At 42.8% G+C, this 19178-nt stretch overlaps 1 protein-coding gene across 16 annotated transcripts in view; it reads right to left on the bottom strand.

The window, feature by feature from the left end:
- NRCAM (neuronal cell adhesion molecule) overlaps positions 1 to 19178 on the bottom strand; it is a 967670-nt gene that overhangs the window by 214067 nt on the left and 734425 nt on the right. For all 16 annotated transcript variants that reach the window (XM_086919453.1, XM_086919434.1, XM_086919444.1 and 13 more), the window contains 3 exons: positions 15001 to 15144; positions 14698 to 14809; positions 2154 to 2320 (listed from right to left, as the gene is read on the bottom strand). In XM_086919453.1, the coding sequence (XP_086775579.1) occupies positions 2154 to 2320; positions 14698 to 14809; positions 15001 to 15144 (423 nt within the window). The remainder of the gene's footprint in view (positions 1 to 2153; positions 2321 to 14697; positions 14810 to 15000; positions 15145 to 19178) is intronic.

Raw genomic sequence — 19178 nt, 5'->3', positions numbered from 1 at the left:
TGAGTGGTTGTGAGAGCAATGAAGCCCAAAGGCTCATGTTTATTTCCTTCCCAAGCGCCTAATTCCGGGGTGGTTCTTCTTAATCTATTATAATTGTTGATCTATCTTTGTCTGAAGCTGACTGTTTGAATGCCACTATAGATATTTGAATAGCGAATCTTACTGTGTGTTTTTCTAATACATTGTTATAGATCTTGAATAGCTTTGTAGATACTAGAATATGTTCATTGATTATGTGTTTTCTCTGATGAATTATTCTAGATTTTGCTGCTGTCCCCCACCCTTCCCTAGTGTGCCCTGATGAAGGTGTGGCCTAAGTTTAGGCCGGACAACGAAACACGCGTCGGCTCTTGAAGCTAGTCCCAGATTGCTCGAACTGGCCTCATTTCTGTCTGAGACCCCACGGGACCTTAGTCATTGCATCATAAGTTGGCAGCTATATTGTGTTTATAGATGGGTGTTTGAATTTTTTGATGTATGCTTGCCTTAGTATGATTGCCTGTATGTGTGAAGGGGTGTGTGGGACACTGTCAGTGTTGTGACTATTTATTATGGATATGTAATTACCTTTTTATCAATATGTTCTTATTGAAAATTTGAAAATAATAAAAATGAAATCTTTTTTCTATAATCCTTGTTGCTCTATGATATAAATTGTGTGTACCAGTCCGCTTCGGATAACTTTCAACATTTTGGGACTCAGGTTGAGCCCTTATAATTATCATATCTGGGCAGTAGCTTTGTTTGCTCTGGGACTGGCCCAGTATAGACATAGTGCTTGATTTAGAGTTCAGCGGATGGGTCTCTCCAGCATAAATGTGGTGGATATCATGTCCCTATTATTACAAGTTCCAGTGGATATCATTTCCAGCAGACGGAGGAAAATGTATCATAGAAATGTCTACACCTCTGGAGGACCAACACAAGGTTCTGAGGCTTGCTCAGGGAGGTTGCACCCTCGGTGTGTAAGAGGTTCCTACCCCCTGGGGCCAGTACCAAGTTATCCAGCCTCACAGAGCTCTGCCTGGCTACAACTTCGAGCCTTGCCCCACTGAAGAGTTTTGCTACTTATTTTAACTTAAGGCCTGATTTAGAGATTGGTGGATGGAATACTCAGTCACAAATGTGCCAGATATCCCCTCCACCAAATTACAAGTCCCACAGGATATAATGCAAGTGTAATGTGACAGACAGACATCGGTCATGTTTGTGATGTAGTACATCAACATTTAAATCAAGCCCATTCCGTGGAGGAAAAATATTGGACCGGTATGGAGGCAAATCTGTTCCAGGAGCAGAGCAACTTTGCAGCTCCAAAATGCCGCTTTGTCCCAGTTAGAGCATTGGCACCACAATCAATGGCTTCATTGGGATCTTGACAATGATGTATCTGACTTAGAGGGAACCTCAATGGCTTCGACTTAGGATTTTGTCCCACTGGAAGACTTTGAGTTCCAAAAAAGTAGAGAAAGATTTGATCTGGATGGCCTGCAGTCAAACGTAGATCCTGTCAACTGTGAAGAGAAACTTATACTGGTGCTGTATTTGGTCAAGATACTTTGTGCTTTTTATAGATTAATTTCTCTGGTTCACGTAACCTGGTTTTAATCATTTTGTTGTCTTTCTACTTTTTAAAGTTTTCTTTTGTTCTAAATGAGTTTTGGGGCTACACTTTGTCGTTTTATTAACTTTGAAGTTGTTGGTACCTGTTGAAATTAACATGCATTTCTCTTGAGATTGTCTACTGCTAATGCCATAGCTAGTGGAGGTTGAACAGAGTTTCTCTGGGAACTTTGTTTTGGTCTAGCCAGATTAATCTTGAAAATGCTCCTACCAAATTGAAAACCCAATTACAGTTGGTGCCATTATCTCACACGAAAGCAATGGAAATTTGTAAACGAATGTACTTAATACATGTGCACATGAAGGAACTGAACAATACTTGTGATTAATACATACAGACTTTTGCCTAAAATAAATGTAATATTAAGTAACAATAGGGTGACCCTGTGTTACTCAGAACCCGAGGATCAGTATAAATTTAAAGCATGGACAGAGAGAGAGGGTGGGTACACCGAGATGTAGTATGTGTGCACAGAATAAATGGAAACATTTAAATAGGCCAGCACACTGACCACTGTATTACTGCTTACCTTTAACTTCCAGGGTAACAAGGTTCTGTGCTACACCCAATGTATTTGTTGCTATACATGTATATGTTCCACTGCTGTCTTTTTGTGCCACGGGTACTTCCAGCGTTCCATTTTCATGCATAACGTAAGGATCTCCAGCAATGTTGTTTCCTTGGGCGCCTTTAAACCTGAACACGGTACAATGGTGCAATTTTAAAACAAAATAGAACATTTTGCAAAATATATCTTGCCTCCATATGTCATTCTTCAAGAGTACCTCAAACAAACATGTCACCAGTTTGTGAAGTTGATTATCTTCTAATAGGAAAGCTACAGTGGTGGCCAAACAAATGTGATCCATTTTTAAAGAATACAGCCCAACGGGATTTCACACTGAGTGCCTTTCACTGCAGCAGATTGAGACACTCTGAGGCTATATATGTGAGATTATTTTCCTATTCAAATTTGCTTCTCTGATGAGTAGTAAAGGGTAACAATTTGGACCAATGGTGACTGTTTTAAGTTAAAAGGTGATGTAAAACAGCGATCACTCTCTTTCATAGCATAGTCTATGAAGGCCAGTCTTTTCCTTTTACTTAGTAAATAGAATGTGCTGTCTGTAAATTTGATAAAGATTCTCTGTCTCAGGCCAGTATAGCTTTAAAAGGATCTTAAGAATGACTCTGCCCAAAGTTCACGTACAAGGCTGAAAATGGTTGGGTGAAGCCACGTTGCGTGAACGCGCTGCTCTAAACATCAATTGGTTTCAACTGACAAATAAGAGCTATCATTTGCTATTGACTTTCAGAACAAATTGTCTTTCTTTAAATTGCTGTCATAACACAAAGTACAGTCATTGTCTAGAGTGCATACTGCCATTACAAAAAGATTTCAAAAGTGACCACTTTCGTGCATTTAGCCCACGCCTCCAGAGACAGTTAACATTGCCATTAATACGTTCATACAAAAATATTATAAAAGTGTTACTTTGCTAGCACACAGGTTTCCTTGTTTTGGAGGTTCGAAAATACAACGTTCTTGATCGCTGGTAATAACCGTTTTCACGTGCACCTAATGGGGGAATGGGAGTATGCATTTAATTCATACCGCTTTGGCCAGATAACATTGTATCTTTCTTTTGGGATGAGCTTGGCTTAAGGTATCACAGTGACTTCTATGTCACCATGTCGTTTTTTCTTACCACGGACGTCGGCATTGATTTGGGAAGACATATGGGGACTTTACATAACTTGTGCACTATATACACATCATTTCTACTTTTCACATCCTTACCCTGGTACTATCCAAAAACTCTACTGGTTGTAGACATAACAATTTATTAGATTCATGATGACTATGATTTACTTAATCATGATTATATGCATTTTCCTATGTACCCTCATGCATGATTCATTTACCTTGATTGTAGAACTTATTTCCCTGATGAAGGCTAGAGCATAGCCGAAATGCATTGGATATGAGAATGCTTTGGATTTACGGCTGGATGCCCATAACATGGCTTTGAAGATGCAAAATATAAATCACACAGTTACAATGAAACAAAATTGATGAATAAATAAGTTTTGGAACTTGGAGACAGTTGAACTTTACTGTTTTGAATTTCACAACCCTGTGTGTGATTATGCTGTGACTAGGGGATGTCACCCACTCAGGGCCACGCAATACTTGATTTATATCCGTACTCTACAACGGAGAGTACACCCTAGAGCACGCAACAACTTTGAACTGTTGACTGACCCCGAGTGCAAGTGTGAATAATTACCATTGTGTAGGCTGACATGGATAAAAACTGAGTTTAAACTACACTCATAGAGGCTAATTGCAGAAAGGCTTCTTTAGGTATTTATATGTGTCTGTATTTTTGTAATGATTTTAAGATCATAAGATTCTGGCAGACAACTAAAGAGTCTGTCAGGGCTTCAAAAGAGGTTCTAGCAGGAATTATTAGAGTGCAAATCTTTTACACCTAAAGTTTGTAAACGTGGTTAATCAGTGCCAACTCCTTACTACAAAGATAATCTGCGAGATGTCATGTAACGAAACACATGTCTGCAGGATTTAACAGTGTAATATTAATCCACCCTCAAAAGCCAATTGGCTTTAACATACACACTTAATTATAAGTAAGTCATGACTAATACTTTTGATGTCACTTGCCCTAATAAAAAGATGAACCATTGGCATTTGTAATAACTTTTTACAATGCCTTTATCCTTTATAATCTGAAATTTCATGAAGCAAAGTACTTGTCTACAGCCTGTAACACAGTGTGATAACAATCCACTGTTAAAAGTCTATTAACTGTAACAAATACTTTTCACAATAAATAAGCCAGGCCTACTGCACTCATCAGAACTTTTCATAATCAAAAGATCAGACATATGGCACTGGACATAGGTTTTCACAGTGTACCAATTAGGTATTTGGCATTTATTATTTGATTGTCGCCATAGCCAACTAAGGCATACTATAGTGAGTGTGAATGTTACACAAGGCAATCATCAGGTATACAATGATAACATTACAAAGGTATACAGATTTACAAGAGGTCTTAAACAAAACAAAAAAGTATCTCAATGCAAATTTTTCATTCCCACGTTTTGTCAGATGGGGTAACCAACCAACAACAAAACCTCTCTTCAGGCTTTAATACAGATTAATAACAATCCATCCTTAAATGACTACTGTCATGCTTTTCACAATACATATGTCAGGCCTACTGCCTTAATCATAATTGTCTATACTAAGAATATCAGGCCTACATCCTTTATCATTGTCTTGCCACCGTAAACAACACAGTCCGAAACAAGCACTCCTTCTAAGTGGATGCACATAATATCTTCCCAATCAAATGTACTCCAGGAAATCAATGTGTAGGAGAAGCCTAAGCCCCTTTCAAGGGTACTTTTGAACCACATTTTACTTTCGATTTCATAAGGTCAGGCAACAGCTGAACAGGCATGCTGGACCTAAAAATCATAAAATTGCTGGAGTCCACATTCAAGCTGAGAATTTTAAGTTGTTATTAATTTTTTATTTAAATTGCATGTGATAATCGCTCCTCACCTATTGAAATTCCCGAGAGATGGGTTTAATTCAAACAATCAGATCACATAACAAGTTCTAGTTCAAGTAAAGCAGAAGAAGTTACATGTGACAAATCACATTTCACAGATGCCGATTATTTCCTCTTACTAGATTGCTCAGTGAATATAAACCTTCTTCACAGAACTGCCCTTGTCTGGATTTATAGCAGAAAATAAATGTCTGTGTTCAGGGAATAGATATAACTGGGACTGATGTTGCTGAAGCTTTAAAGTTAATACTCCATAACAATCTGCTATCCATTTTATTTAATGAGAGTCAGGTAAGGAGACAGGTAAACACTAGCAATGCCCCTGGTGTGTTTGATGATTGTGCACAATTTTCAAATGTGTAAGGAGCTAAACATGTATGCTCCTGGAGGCTAACAAATAGTTATTTTGATGTTATTTCCTATAGATTTGTAAATATTTTTATATGGAAAGTACACTGTGAGATGCCTTTTTAGCCCTATTGACCAACAGCGAATCCCAGGAAGTTGCCTCTGACCCCACTTTCCTGGTTGATCTTTTTTACCTGGTGGGAGCTGAGTTACGTTATGTGTAGGCTTTTCTGTTTTAAGTATCTATTTGTTTCAGTGGTTTTTTTTCTCAGTGTTTTCCAAACTTTTTGAAACTGGGGTCTATCAGTTTATCTCACTGCCTAATCCCCAAAATACACAAAAATTATGACTTCCCAGATTTTTACAGAACATGTTTTGCAGTGATTGTTAGAACATACATATTTAATTGAAAGTATAGGTATCGCATTATATGTTGTGCCTTCCCCCGGCAGTGTGTCTTATAAGCCTATGGCACATTGTGCTACGCACAGAAGTCTTTGTATTGCAGTCTCACTCACCCTGACTCACTCACATCTCTCTACCTCTCTCACATCTCTCTACCTCTGGTACTCGCGGTCTCCAACCTCTGTCTGGTTTCCTGCTAGTGGATAAACAAATTCATGCACAGTTGGGGAGGCGCCATTCGCCTACTCCTTATTAAATATTATGACATTTCAAGGGTGGTCAACCCTGCCAATCTCATAGTGAGTTGTAGCACAACATCAGGTTAATATGTAGATCGGTAGTTTACAACAGCTGAAACTTGATGCAGCCAGCATGCTCGATAACTCTTTTCTGCTCTCTTTTCTTGACTCTATGAAAGTAGTGCTACTGTTGCTGAATGGTGGTTCATAGCTGCACTAGGTTAAATGGCACTCTTTATGCGAGGTTGATATTTTAATCAACATCAAATTGTATTCTGGGACCTAACTGTTTGCAGTTAACATTCTAAGAACAGGCTCACCCCCTACCTGTAAAGTGAAGCATTAAATGAAGATGTCACAAAAGACAATGAGACACATTGCAACTATGAATGTTTGTGGATATCCTCTTTTGGTATGTGGAAGGTCTTGTCATGCTAATATTGGACTACTGAATGGTCAAATATAATTTTAATGCTCCCAGATTCTCTGCAATGCATAATTTAATTTGATCAGGCATGAAAACAAGCTTCTAAACCCTGCACCATTATTCCACGCAAACAAAACCAGAAGAAACAAAAGAAAAATTAAAACAAAATATTAATGACATCCATAAATAACAAAATGAAAGCAGATTCATCCTATACCAGTCTTTTTTTTTGCCACAGCCTTGTATAAAAAAGTCACACTCTGTAGGACTCTTCAAGAAGAAATAAAAAAATAACACGTTCCCTATCACTTTATTTTCCTTGAATGTTATTTTGGTTTGTGGACATGTATGTATCTATGGGGGTCAATATATTTAATCTGATCGGGTCTACTTCTTTTTGGTGGAGTTTTATCAGTTATTCTAGGTAAAAAGCAAAAAGAGAGACTTATGAGGTGTACATCCACCAATAAAGAGGCCCCTTTGTGCTTTTCCTCTGAGACATAGGTGTATGCAACTCATGCTTTACCATACACGGTTATCCATAGGGGTGTCTGTGACCAGGTCATGCCTGGCATAGTAAGAGTGGTGTTGGGTAATATTTTGAGTTTTACCTGCAGTCAGCATCAGACTCTAAATGTGTATTGAATTGTGTTTGCTCTTAAGTAAGTATGATGGAAGAGTTTGTTCCTAATAGCTGATCCTAAGGAGGAATCTACAACTTTACCAAATGCAAATCTGCGAGTGGAATCTCACAGTGGAGATACATTTGATAAAATCACCATGATTAAACATCAGTCTGGCTTGCATTTTCACAAACAATCCAGCCCTACTGGCTTAGCCAACGCTGACAGGAATGCTTATTTTGTGTTTCAGCAGCAGTCCACCAGCAGCAGAGAGGGTGCTGTGCATACTGAATCTTATCTGTGGCATAGTCATTGAACATTTTTGATAGGAACACACAATTGTAAAGAAACCCATTAGAGGAAAGGTGTTTTCGCATCGCTGCCAATTTATATATTTTCTTCAAAGTAGACTGAAGTGTCTTGCAGTGAAAAAGAAATAACGGATATGGATTGCTGTTTATATACAATGCATATACAGGATAAAGAATTAAATGTGACAAAAAGAGTGAGGATAAAGTGCACTTTCCAGATGTAAATAATCCCTTATGCATTCCAATGGAAGCACTTCTTAGGAGGTAGAAGGCTGCACACGAACAGCCAAAGGCATGGCATTCAGACTAAAATACTACTCTGAGCTCATCCAAAATGCGATTGGATATGTCTCAATGAAATGGCCAGTGGATTTCCTGAAGCAGCCAGGGTCGCACTACAGCCTGCTGTCTCCTTTACTTTTTTTTAAGGTGTAATTTATAGAAATTTAAGGTTTAGTTTAGGCAGAGAATGGTGGGTGTCTCTTCATAAACAATAACTCCACAGATGCCTTTGGATATTACATTTTCCTTACTACTACAGCTGCATTGCTGACTCAGAAAGTAGTTATTTTACTATTCAAATTACTCCTAATAACTCCCTGTCAGGTCTTCCTATCTATCGTCCTCCGGTAGGTATAAAACAATTCATAGGTTCCCTTCTTGACACTACGATAACTGCAGCGGCGGCTGCCCCTAATTTTATTATATTAGGTGATCCTAATCTTCATTTTGATGACCTTGTGGATAAGTGGAGAAGTGTGGCTCACTGGTTAGAGGAGGCAGACCTGGAAGCAGAGGTCAGCCCGGGACCAGGGTTCAATTCCCGGCTCGACGGGTCTTGAGTCCGAAAATGTCCACGGACTCGACAATTCTCGCTCTGGTGCCTACTCGATCCATGGGTTCATACTCTGCGACTCTGGGCAATAGCTTGCTTAATCTCCACAATGGCCCTTCGCGGTGGGATGCCTGGCTTTCACCTTGTGGATCTCACAGGGGAATACCAGGACGGGTTCCCTAAGCAAGCGCTTAGATACCGGGTCGGTGATTTGTGCTATATAAATACATGTACATTTACATAAGGTAGCAGCCAACCTCAAGCTCGATCTTAAATCTTTCGAGTTGAGTCTTATAAATAAAGAGGCCACTCATTCTAAAGGACATTTACTTGACCCAATATTTTGTAATATTTTACAGTTGGAGTCCAGTCCCCCCTCCCATTGCCATGGTCCGACCATCATCTAGTACCGTTTAGATGGAAAACGCACTCTGACCTACCATGCGTTATACCATCTCGCACCTTAGAGAGGGCCTGGTCTAAGCTTTCTGTTGAGAGTTTGACCCGGAAACTTGAACAAACAGCTCCCCTGCCGGAGTCAGACCAATTAGTTGCGGATGCAAACTTCCGAAGCTGGTTGAATAACTCCTTAGATGTGGTACTACCTAAAAAAAATCTAACAAAGAAGAGTAGTGTCTTCAAATCACCTTGGTATACAATCGAGCTTAGAAACATTAGAAAAACATGCAAAAATTTAGAACGCTTATGGTGTAAATACTGGGCGCTGAATGATAAAACGGCGTATCGTTCCGCCATGAAGCGCTATAAAACTGCCCGGAAAAAAGGCCCAGGTGGCCTTATTCGAAGAGAGAATTAAAACCTCCTCCAATTCGTCCGGAGAAGCATTCAAAATAGTCAAAGAACTTCTCAGAGTTCCTTCTCCCCCCAATTAGGCAGGAGAGCCCTGAATTGAGATGTAACCAATTAGCTGATTTCTTTGACACTAAAATTAAAAAAATCTTAGAAAGTCTGCCACATAGTGAGCTTATTCGAGATTCCTATGATTATGCTGCTTCTTTCTCGGGCCCCTCATTGGATTCTTTTGTCCATATATCTAGGGAAGACTTCTGTGTAGCCCTGTGCTCTATGAAAAGTGGCTCTCCGGCTGATCCTGTGCCTATGTACATTCTCAAGCGGATCTCAGATGTAATCGCCCCTTTAGCTACTGAACTTGTAAATGCCTCCCTCACTTGTGGTGTGGTCCCCCCTAGTTGGAAACGGGCCAGGGTAAAGGCCCTCTTGAAAAAACCTGGGCTTGATCCTTCTGATCTGGCAAACTTCCGCCCAATATCGTTGTTACCAGGCCTCAGTAAAGTCACGTAAAGAAAGGTCAATCAGCAGCTCTCTTCCTTTTTGGAAAATAACAAACTGCTACGTAATTCCCAAACAGGTTTTCGTCCGGGTCAGGGTGTACTGACTCTGCCCTGATAGTGGTAGCGGAAGAGGCAAGGTGCATCTTGGATTCAGGGAGATCTGCAGTTGCGATCCTCCTGGATCTAAGGGCAGCATTCGATACGGTGGACCATGGAATTCTAATTCAGCGTCTCGCTAAAGTTGGAGTTTCAGGCATGGCCCTGCAATGGCTCACATCTTTTTTGAGCAATCGATCATTTCGAATCTGGGAAGGCAGTGCACTCTCTAAATCTGTCCCCCTCCAGTGTGGAGTACCTCAGGGCTCTTCATTGAGCCCTACCCTTTTTAACGTCTATATGGCCCCACTGGAGGATGTGGTTAATCCCTTTGGGATTAAAATAGTTACCTACACAGACGACACCCAACTAGTCGTCTCGCTATCCCAACAAGAGATGTGTTCCAAAAATCTATTAGCCTGTCTCTCGGGAATTTCTTACTGGATGACCAACTCCTGGCTCAAACTGAATGGTGCAAAAACAGAGCTAATGCTCTTGGGCCACCAATTAACATCTTTACCCAAGTCCATCTGGCCTCCCTGCATGGTTGAACTCCCTGCTCCTAAAGATGAAATTAAAAGCCTAGGGGTATGGTTTGAGCAAGACCTAACCTTCAGTACGCAAGCAAAGAAAACAGCAGGTATTTGCTATGGCCTACTTCGATCGGTGCTGAAGGTCCTTCCACTCTTGCCTTATCCGTCTAGGAAGCTGTTAATCCAGGGGCTAATACTATCTAGACTGGATTACAGCAATTCCCTGTTCCTGGCAGCACCCGAAGCCACTATCAACACACTTCAACGTGTTCAGAATTCGGCAGCCAGGCTGCTTACCGGCTCCTCAATAAGATCTTCAGCCAAGTCGGCATTGAGATCTCTTCATTGGCTGCCGACCCGCGAAAGAATTAAATTCAAATCCCTGTGTATAACCCACAAGTTGCTTCAGGGGAGGGGACCCACTATCCTTAGGAATCTTATTCGCCACTACAAGTCCTGTCGATCTCTCCATTCTGATCTCGGAAACTTGGCCATTGTCCCCAGGGTGAGGAGAGTGCGCTCTGGGGGACGTCGCTTTTCGGTCAATGCGGCTACTATTTGGAATACTCTTCCCGCAATGATTCGAACAGAATCTAACCATCGGAATTTTCGAAAGCTCCTTAAAACTTTTCTTTTTCCCAATTGAGCCCTAATTAACGGTATCTCCCTCAGATGTTTTGTTCTTGGTTCTGTAGCGCTGGTACGCTCTCGGGCAGCCATGCGCTTTACAAATCAAATTTCATTTCATGACTGCCTTATTACCAACTTGTTGGAATACATTGCCAAGCAAAGAGCGTTGAACCAAGGAAAGGAGTCCTGTTGTTCTTAAAGCTATCTTCAAGTATGAAGCACTGTCTCATTCAGGGTTCATACCTAATAGACTGCTTAAAGCAGCAAAGAAACTTTAAACAACTCGTCTATGTTTCTGTAATCAGGATAATCCAGTATTGATTCCAGACTCCAGGAGGGTTGGCCATGGGAACCTATAGTTCTTGGGAGAAAAGACCAAATACAGCAAACAAGCAGATTGGTTTATGAAAGATTCTTAAGAACATATCAGCAGGCAAACAGCAGTTTCAGTTCTGAAGCAGACCTCGAAAATGTAAAAACGCACTACACGTATTTAAGAATAAGTTCAATGTTTTTAAATACCTGATTTTAGGATAGTAGACCAGCAGATAGTGAATCACGTCTTAGCATATAGTCTTAGCATATATATTAGAAGAAATATGTTGGATTGGCCTGCAGTCTTCATCAGAAATTAAATGCCTAATTGCAGATTGTAAACAAATGAGTTAACATACCTTGCTGTTCCAACTGAGGGGAGATTTTGGGGAAAGAGGCAGGCAAACAACGGTTGTGATTTACTGTTGTTGAGAATGGCCTGCCCAGCTAAATAATGTAAAATATATCCTACTTTAATATTGCTATTTATAGTGTGCTTTTTAATATCTTTCAGTCATCGTAAAAACAGAGACCTGTTTGGAGAGAGCATTTAGGCTATTTTGGGAGTTTAAAGTGATTTGGAGCCTCCATAAGGAAGGGATGCCTTTGCAGATCTGAGGACAAAACATGTTCGCATGATGCCTAAAAGAGTACAATAATAAAGAGTGGCCATTGCAGGGTTGATGTTTGGTAGTGGTTTGTAAATGATAAAAAGCGCAACTAGAGGTTGGAGATGCCAGCACCACCTGACTAGCCACCATTGTTGACTCTGAGGAGGAAAATGGTGAGTAGAGAGTGTGAAGCAGAGTAGTAGTTTGAGATAACACCTGTGGGGCAACAATCATCACAACACAGTCACTACAACACACTACCTTTGCAACGCAGCTGTGACAACGCAACTGCCTTTACATTGCATGCTATTACAACGCATACCATTACAACGCATGCCACCACAATGCATTATAAAGTATTTAATGTTTTTTTGTTTTGTTTTAGGGTGGGTATGGTTTTGGGATACATGGGAATAGTATTTGTTGCCCCTACACTACCCAACACTTACCCTACTGTTGCACTCACTGGAGTGGGAATAGTAATTTTTACTACTACACTATCCAACACTTACCCCACTGTTGCCCTAAAAGTATTATGCGTTATAATGATATGCGTTGTAATGGTAGTGTTAAAAATGTGTTGTAATGTCATGCGTTGTGAAATCATGCAATATAATGGAAGTTGCTATTTAAAAACAGCGTTGTAAAGGCATGCGTTGTAATTGTTTGTGTTGTAAATTCATATATACCACCTGTGCAACCATGTTCAGAAATACAACCCTGACATTGCAAATAATTTACACATTTGGCACTAGCACGTGTGAGACACTTTGAAATAAAATTCAAATCAGGAATAAATATACTAGATGAATAACATTGGTTGTGACCATCTACTATCATCTATCTTTACAGAGTTCTGCTACTGGAAGCACCCCTCTCTCCCCGTAGACAGCAAAGTGTTACACCGTTGCATGGCAGGTGCAGAAATCCAGGCCAGCACATGCCACCCAACAAGGCTGTGACAAGCTTCAGTGGAGAACATCTCAGGCGGGGCGTCTTTCGACTTTCAATAATATGCAGCATGGGGAAAGCGGCCGGTGGAGAAGGGTGGGGGGGCAATCCTGTGACGGGCGTTTGTGAATAAAAAGAACAGCCCTGAGGAGGAAGGGGGAGGGAGTAACCGGGCAGCGTGATGGCTCCACTGGTTACTCCTGGGTTCAAACAGCGTCCTGGCAGATGAAACGGGGGGAGGGGCAGTGGCAGGAGCATGACAATTCCGCTGAACACTCGTGGGTGAGAAAATCACCCTGGCAGATGAAGTAGCAGAAACACCCAGAAGAATAGACCATCCTACAATGAAAAAACGAACAAAAGGGTACTACTTGTTTATTTCCATCACTGCTTCAAGCTCTTAAGTGCAGACATTTCTACACATCCGCACAATGCCAGGCAAAATCCAAAGGCTGCAGAGGAATGCCTCAAAGCCTCTTTCTGTATGTTTATACTGTGCTATGTGTAGTGGAGACATCAGGGTCTTTCCAGACAGCTAACACTCTTCTGTAACATAACCACAAGAATTGCAGAAGGGCTGACAAATAAGAACAAACATGCTGAATAAAACCTTACCTAAATAGCATGTCAGGCTCCTTAAAAGCCGTTATAGAAGCTTTACTTTTATCTCATAAAAAGTGTCATCGGCACAAGAAAGATGTCAAAAGTCAAAACAGGTTGTCCACTGGAGTCACAAATATTATATGAATCTCTAGCAAAATAAAAACTTTTCCCAAGCCTACATATAAGCAACTGCCGTATTGTTCTTTCTTTAGGGACCACTGTCCTGGATAGATGGGTGTTATTGTTAACCACGTGCTATGGACACCTCTCTTCGTACTATTTGTAACCACTTTGTTCCCAAAGGAACCACAGGCACAAAAACTAGGCTGGGTATCTAAATCCTTAAGAGACTGGGTCTGGATTATTAGGGTGGTTGAATTTAGACAAAATTGTGTATGTGTGTAATATGTAATACCAGGGTGTTTGCCTGAGTGAAAATGTAATATGAGGTATTCCCCTGTCTTCTGTAGAGACGCGAGACACTATCTCAATCAATTGTTGAAACAGTTTCTAAAATTATAAGACATATGGCCTTGCGCAGCACATGCAGCCACAGAGCTCATCAAGTTTCACAGTTTCTGGAAGATATTTTCTGCTCGGACCAAGTCTACATTGAACGAAAGTTAGGCGGATCGAGTAAGCGTAAGAAATGCAGGAATGACATAGCATAGAATCACAATAATCAGTATTGCCACAAGATTGCGCTCTCGCTGTAAAAAATGCACACGCCATCTAAAATGGATATTCATTTCTAATGCAAATGCCATATTTAAATACTGTGACATCAAATTATCATCCCCTGTAAAAAGACTGCCTAGCTCACGTTTTAAAGTCTTTTTCAACTGGTGTAGTATTTCTTATTTTTACTGCTGATTTAAAGTTTTGTAAAAAATATTTTGCACCGCTACCTAAACTTAATATCATGGGATAGAGTTGTCAAAACGTTATTTTAATATTCAGGATGAAACCTTCGGCCGCTAAAGGCCATGTAACTTTTCACTGGTACACAGATGAGTTAACATAACTCGAATCAATCAAGGTAAAACGGTGGGAATTAATATAAAGGAAAGTTATAAAAGAGGAAACAGAAGAGGGCAAATACTTTCTTTTTACCTCTACCAATTTAAAAACAAACAGTGACACAGATAAATTTAAGCATAACGAAATACTGGTGTTAAACTACGTTAGGTCTACAGACACTATTTTAAACAATACATATGTACTATACCATGTAATAGTTGGTTTAGGAGAGCCGAAGTATTTACAATCCAGCAAAGCCGGACTGTTTGCAATGACCTGGTACACCATGCGGGGAGCAGTAAGAATCCGGGGCGGCTCCGCTAAATAGAAAAAAACACAGAACCGTTGAATTAACATCTAGCATGTTCAAAACTCTATTGTTTCTTAATTTGATTAACATTTGGTTGAAGTATATCTACAGGACCATGGAGGGAAGAATCAACAGAAAGAAATGAAGTTAACTTCAGAGGGAAATACATAATTCGGGGAAATAATATGCCATAGATCTCACCTAAAACATTCACGAAGGCATTGGCTAACAAATATCCAAATTCATTGGAGGCGTTGCACTGGAAAACAGCACTAGATTGCTCCTGTATGTTTGTAAACATAATTGTATCCCCATCTACACTCCGGCTGGGATCTGCAGGTGCAACTGAAAATGTAAAATTGAAAAAATTATTAATGGTATCTGGACATAATCATATCTACAAATGCAAAATTTAATTTTTTTTCAACACTACTTGACTTTATGCCAGTTAATACAATCTCTGGTGAATATAATCTTCTACCAGACCAGCAATGCACTAGTAGGGAGACCTTCTTCTGTAACTTCTCCAATTCCAGAATGTGTTTTGATGAATTGCTCTGGAGGTCCAATATTATACCTTGTGCCAACCTTTGTGTGGGGGGACTCCCTGTCCTATCCCCACGTCAGGTTCTAAACTGCCTGGGGTGACAAAAGACATGGCGGGCCTGGTGTCCGGGTTCTTTGTACATACAGGATGCAAAGCCTTTTTAACAGGAAGTGGGGCTGAGAAGAGCCCCTTCCAATTATCCTGCCAGGATGGCCCATACTGCCCACACCTAATCTCCCTTAGTGTCAATGTCAGGAAGAAATACAAAAATCCCAAACACAGCCATTCATGGTCATGTGACTCAGCACATTGGCAGAAGGCATAAATGGTTGGAGCAAAAAAACGACAACTTTCTAATCAACCAATCAATCAGGACACTTCTAAAGCGCTCTACATACCCGTGAGGGTCTCAAAGCGCTGGGGGGGGGAGGGTGCTGCTACTGATCCAAGAGCCAGGTCTTGAGGAGTCTTCTGAAGGCCAGTAGGTCTTGGACCTGCCGTAGGTTGGTGGGGAGGGTGTTCCAGGTCTTGGTGGCGAGGTGGGTGAAGGATCTGCCACCGATGGTCGTTCTTCGGATGCAGGGGACTCTGGCGAGGGCAGTGCCGACAGAGCGGAGGTGGCGAGATGGGGTTTAGAAGCTGAGTCGTCTGTTGAGGCATGCTTGGTCGGTGTTGTAGAGCGCTTTGTGTGCATGGATGAGGAGCTTGAAGGTTATCCTCTTGCGGATGAGGAGCCAGTGCAGGTTTCTCAGGTGGGGTGTGATGTGACTGTGGCGGGGGATGTAGAGGATCAGACGTGCCGAGGCGTTCTGGATGCGTTGCAGTTGTCTCAGGAGTTTGGCCGATGTTCCTGCGCAGAGGGCGCTTCCGTAGTCCAATCTGCTGGTGACGAGGGCCTGGGTGACTCTTTTTCTAGTTTCAAAGGGGATCCATTTGAAGATCCTGCAGGGCATGTGGAGGGTGTTTGTTAGAACTGGCTATTTCTGGTAGGCTAAGGCTGACGCCAAAGCCAGGCAGAAACCACCATTCTAGTCAGGGCAAGGAAGTCACACGCCAAGATAACCGCTGCTCACCCCCTTGGTAGCTTGGCACAAGCAGTAAGGCTAAACTCGGAGGCAATGTGTAAAGCATTTGCGCCAGCACACAACAGCAACAACATACTAGGCACACCACAAAAGGGACTCCACACAAGGTTATATTAAAATAACTTTTGTATTGTAAACACATATCAGATAAAAATCACACATGTACATTGTGCCCCCTGGCACGGGCAACATTCATAAGGGATTATTTACAAGACAGGGCCACAGGGGCCACTGTCAGAATCAACACTTTTAGAAATAGAAATACTTGTCAGAAATTAGAATAAAAGGATATAAGATCACTGTAGCACAACATAACAGTTATAAATCACATCCAGTAACTACTGGGAACAGGTAAGTACCCCCTACGCAACCCTAAACACCTTAGGAGAATGTCACGAAGGGGACCAGGACCTCACTAGGACCACCTGTACTAAAAAGAACAACCAACTAAGTATCACACAGTGTTTAGGGGTCTAGGAAAGAACACATTACCCATGATGCATAAATATACATTCAGAGGAGTAGTAAAGAGAAACACATGATGCATAAACCTACACATTCAGCGGTGTTAAGAACAAAGCACATGATGCAATAAAATACATTCAGAGGTGCAGCGCAAGAAGACACATGATGCCTAAAACATTCAGAGGTGCAGCGCAGGGAAAAGGAAGACACATGATGCCTAAAAACATTCAGAGGTGCAGGAATAGCACATGATGTAAGAAAACACATTCAGAGGTGCAATAACCATACAATTGCGCAAAAACACAAAGTAGGCAATTACTATTAAAAACATAGAAATCACATTGCGCAGAAATCACATACCAGCCCCCATCTAATAAAGGGACTAAAAGAGCCCTGTGTCCAGAATGTCAGGGCGCGCTGCCATGCAGCGCCAGTCAGGGGTGCGCCACTGGCGCAAGACCTAAACGTAGGAGGTGCCCACTACTTGCTGGGCACCTGAGAACATCCCAAAACCTAAACAGTGCAGCTGCCCACTAATTGCTGGGCAGCTGGGGAACTTCAAAACTGCGCCAGGGCCCTCACTGACCCTTAGGCGCAAACTGCGCCACTGCTGGAGCCACACAGGCTCTACCACCAACTACTGTGGCCAAACGTTGGAGCCACACAGGCTCTTAAACTATCAATGGCTGTTGGAGCCCTCAGGCTCTGCAAACAATGGCCCCTCGAGCCTTCTCATGGCTCTGGACAACGTTGGTGCGACCCGCTGCCAACCGGGGCCGCCCTTAAATGCACCAAAGTTAAATATGCCCTTACGAGCCTCTCTGGGCTCGCAACACACGTTGGGGCAACCCACTGCCAACCGGGGCCGCCCTTGAAGCCCTCACGCTTTCTCAACAATGAGCGCGAGATCGCGCTACTGGGGTGGGGGGGAGCGGACACTGACAATGTGTCCCGGCGCCCCTCCCTTCTCCTCAGCTGCCACACACTCACAGGGTCTGGTCGCTGATCTCCTCTCTCTCCCTGGGGCTCCCTCAGCACACGGGAGCCCCAGCAGCAGGCCACGCTTCCTCCTCTCTTCTATCGGGGCTCCCTCTCGGGCATGGGAGCCCCGCAGAGGCCATCACCACTCTTCGCCTCTTCTCCTCGGACGGGGCTCCCTCGTCACACGGCAGCTTCCCGCCAATCGGAGCGCGGCTCCCAAGTCGAGCCCCTCGTGACGTGCAGCCTCTTCGGCCATCCAGCCAATCGGAGCGCGGCTCTCGGGGGCAGGCCTACGGCAAAGGCCTATCAAAGCACGGCTCCTTTCGATGCTCGACCAATCAGGTTGCGGCCCCTTCGTTTCTTTCTCCGCGGCTTTGCAGAGCAGGGAAACAGCTTCTGGTCCATGTCACGCCCCCGGCCGCGGTGGTGAGAACACGGGGCAATGCTGGGTGGGCACCGGCCTTAAATAATCAAATAAAAACGGGGAATCACAGCGCTACCAAGCGCTAGAGGGCCAACAAGGTCCTAGTAGGAATAGAAGCGCTCCCAGGCGCTTTGGAGCACACCCAAAGGTGCGAGTAAAATTACAGCGCTCCCAGTGCTAGAGACAACCAGGTAAAGTGCTTTTAAGCGCTGGGGGCCAAAATCAAGCGCTACAGCTGCAAAATGAAGCATTCCTAGCGCTAAAGGCAGAAATAAAGTGTCACCAGGCAATAGGGGTGAAAGCAAAGCACTCCAGCGCTAGGGACAAGTAAAGGTCCATAAGTCCAGCAAAGTCATTCAGGGGTAGGAAGAAGGTCCAAAAGATCCCAGGGCAAAACCAAGTCCCCCCATCAGCCCAGGCAAGGCAGAGGGGTCCCCCAGAAGTCCTCCAGGCATCCAGGGGCTGGGCAGCGCCCGCCCCTGGTAGATTCAAGTCAGAAACAAGAACCAATCGGAAGGGGACACAGCCCCTTCTTATACAGAAAAAAGTCTTTGAAGTCCTTTGAAGTCTTTGTGCAAGGGGTCCCTGAGCCCGGTCTAAACCAGTTCTGGGTGTTGCTGGGGCTCTGGGGGTTTCCTGGCTTCCTTCATTCTTCCAGTATCAGGGACAGAGGTGACAGTCACCCAGCGGGAGGTGGAGCCAGCTTTGTAGTCAGGCAGGCACAGCCCTTCACTATCAGGGGCTATCTCCTCCCACTTCCCTAGCAGCAGATGCTGCCTTTCATCCACGGGCTGACTCAGACAACCTCCTGGGGGATCTGCAGCCCCTGTCATCCTCAAACCAGACAGTCAATCCACCAGCAGGCCCAGGCACTCTG

Source organism: Lissotriton vulgaris, chromosome 1_1, assembly GCF_964263255.1.
Source record: "Lissotriton vulgaris chromosome 1_1, aLisVul1.2, whole genome shotgun sequence".
NCBI lineage: Eukaryota > Metazoa > Chordata > Amphibia > Caudata > Salamandridae > Lissotriton > Lissotriton vulgaris.
Note: the sequence above shows the minus strand (reverse complement) of the source record. Positions and strands in the feature narration are given on the sequence as shown.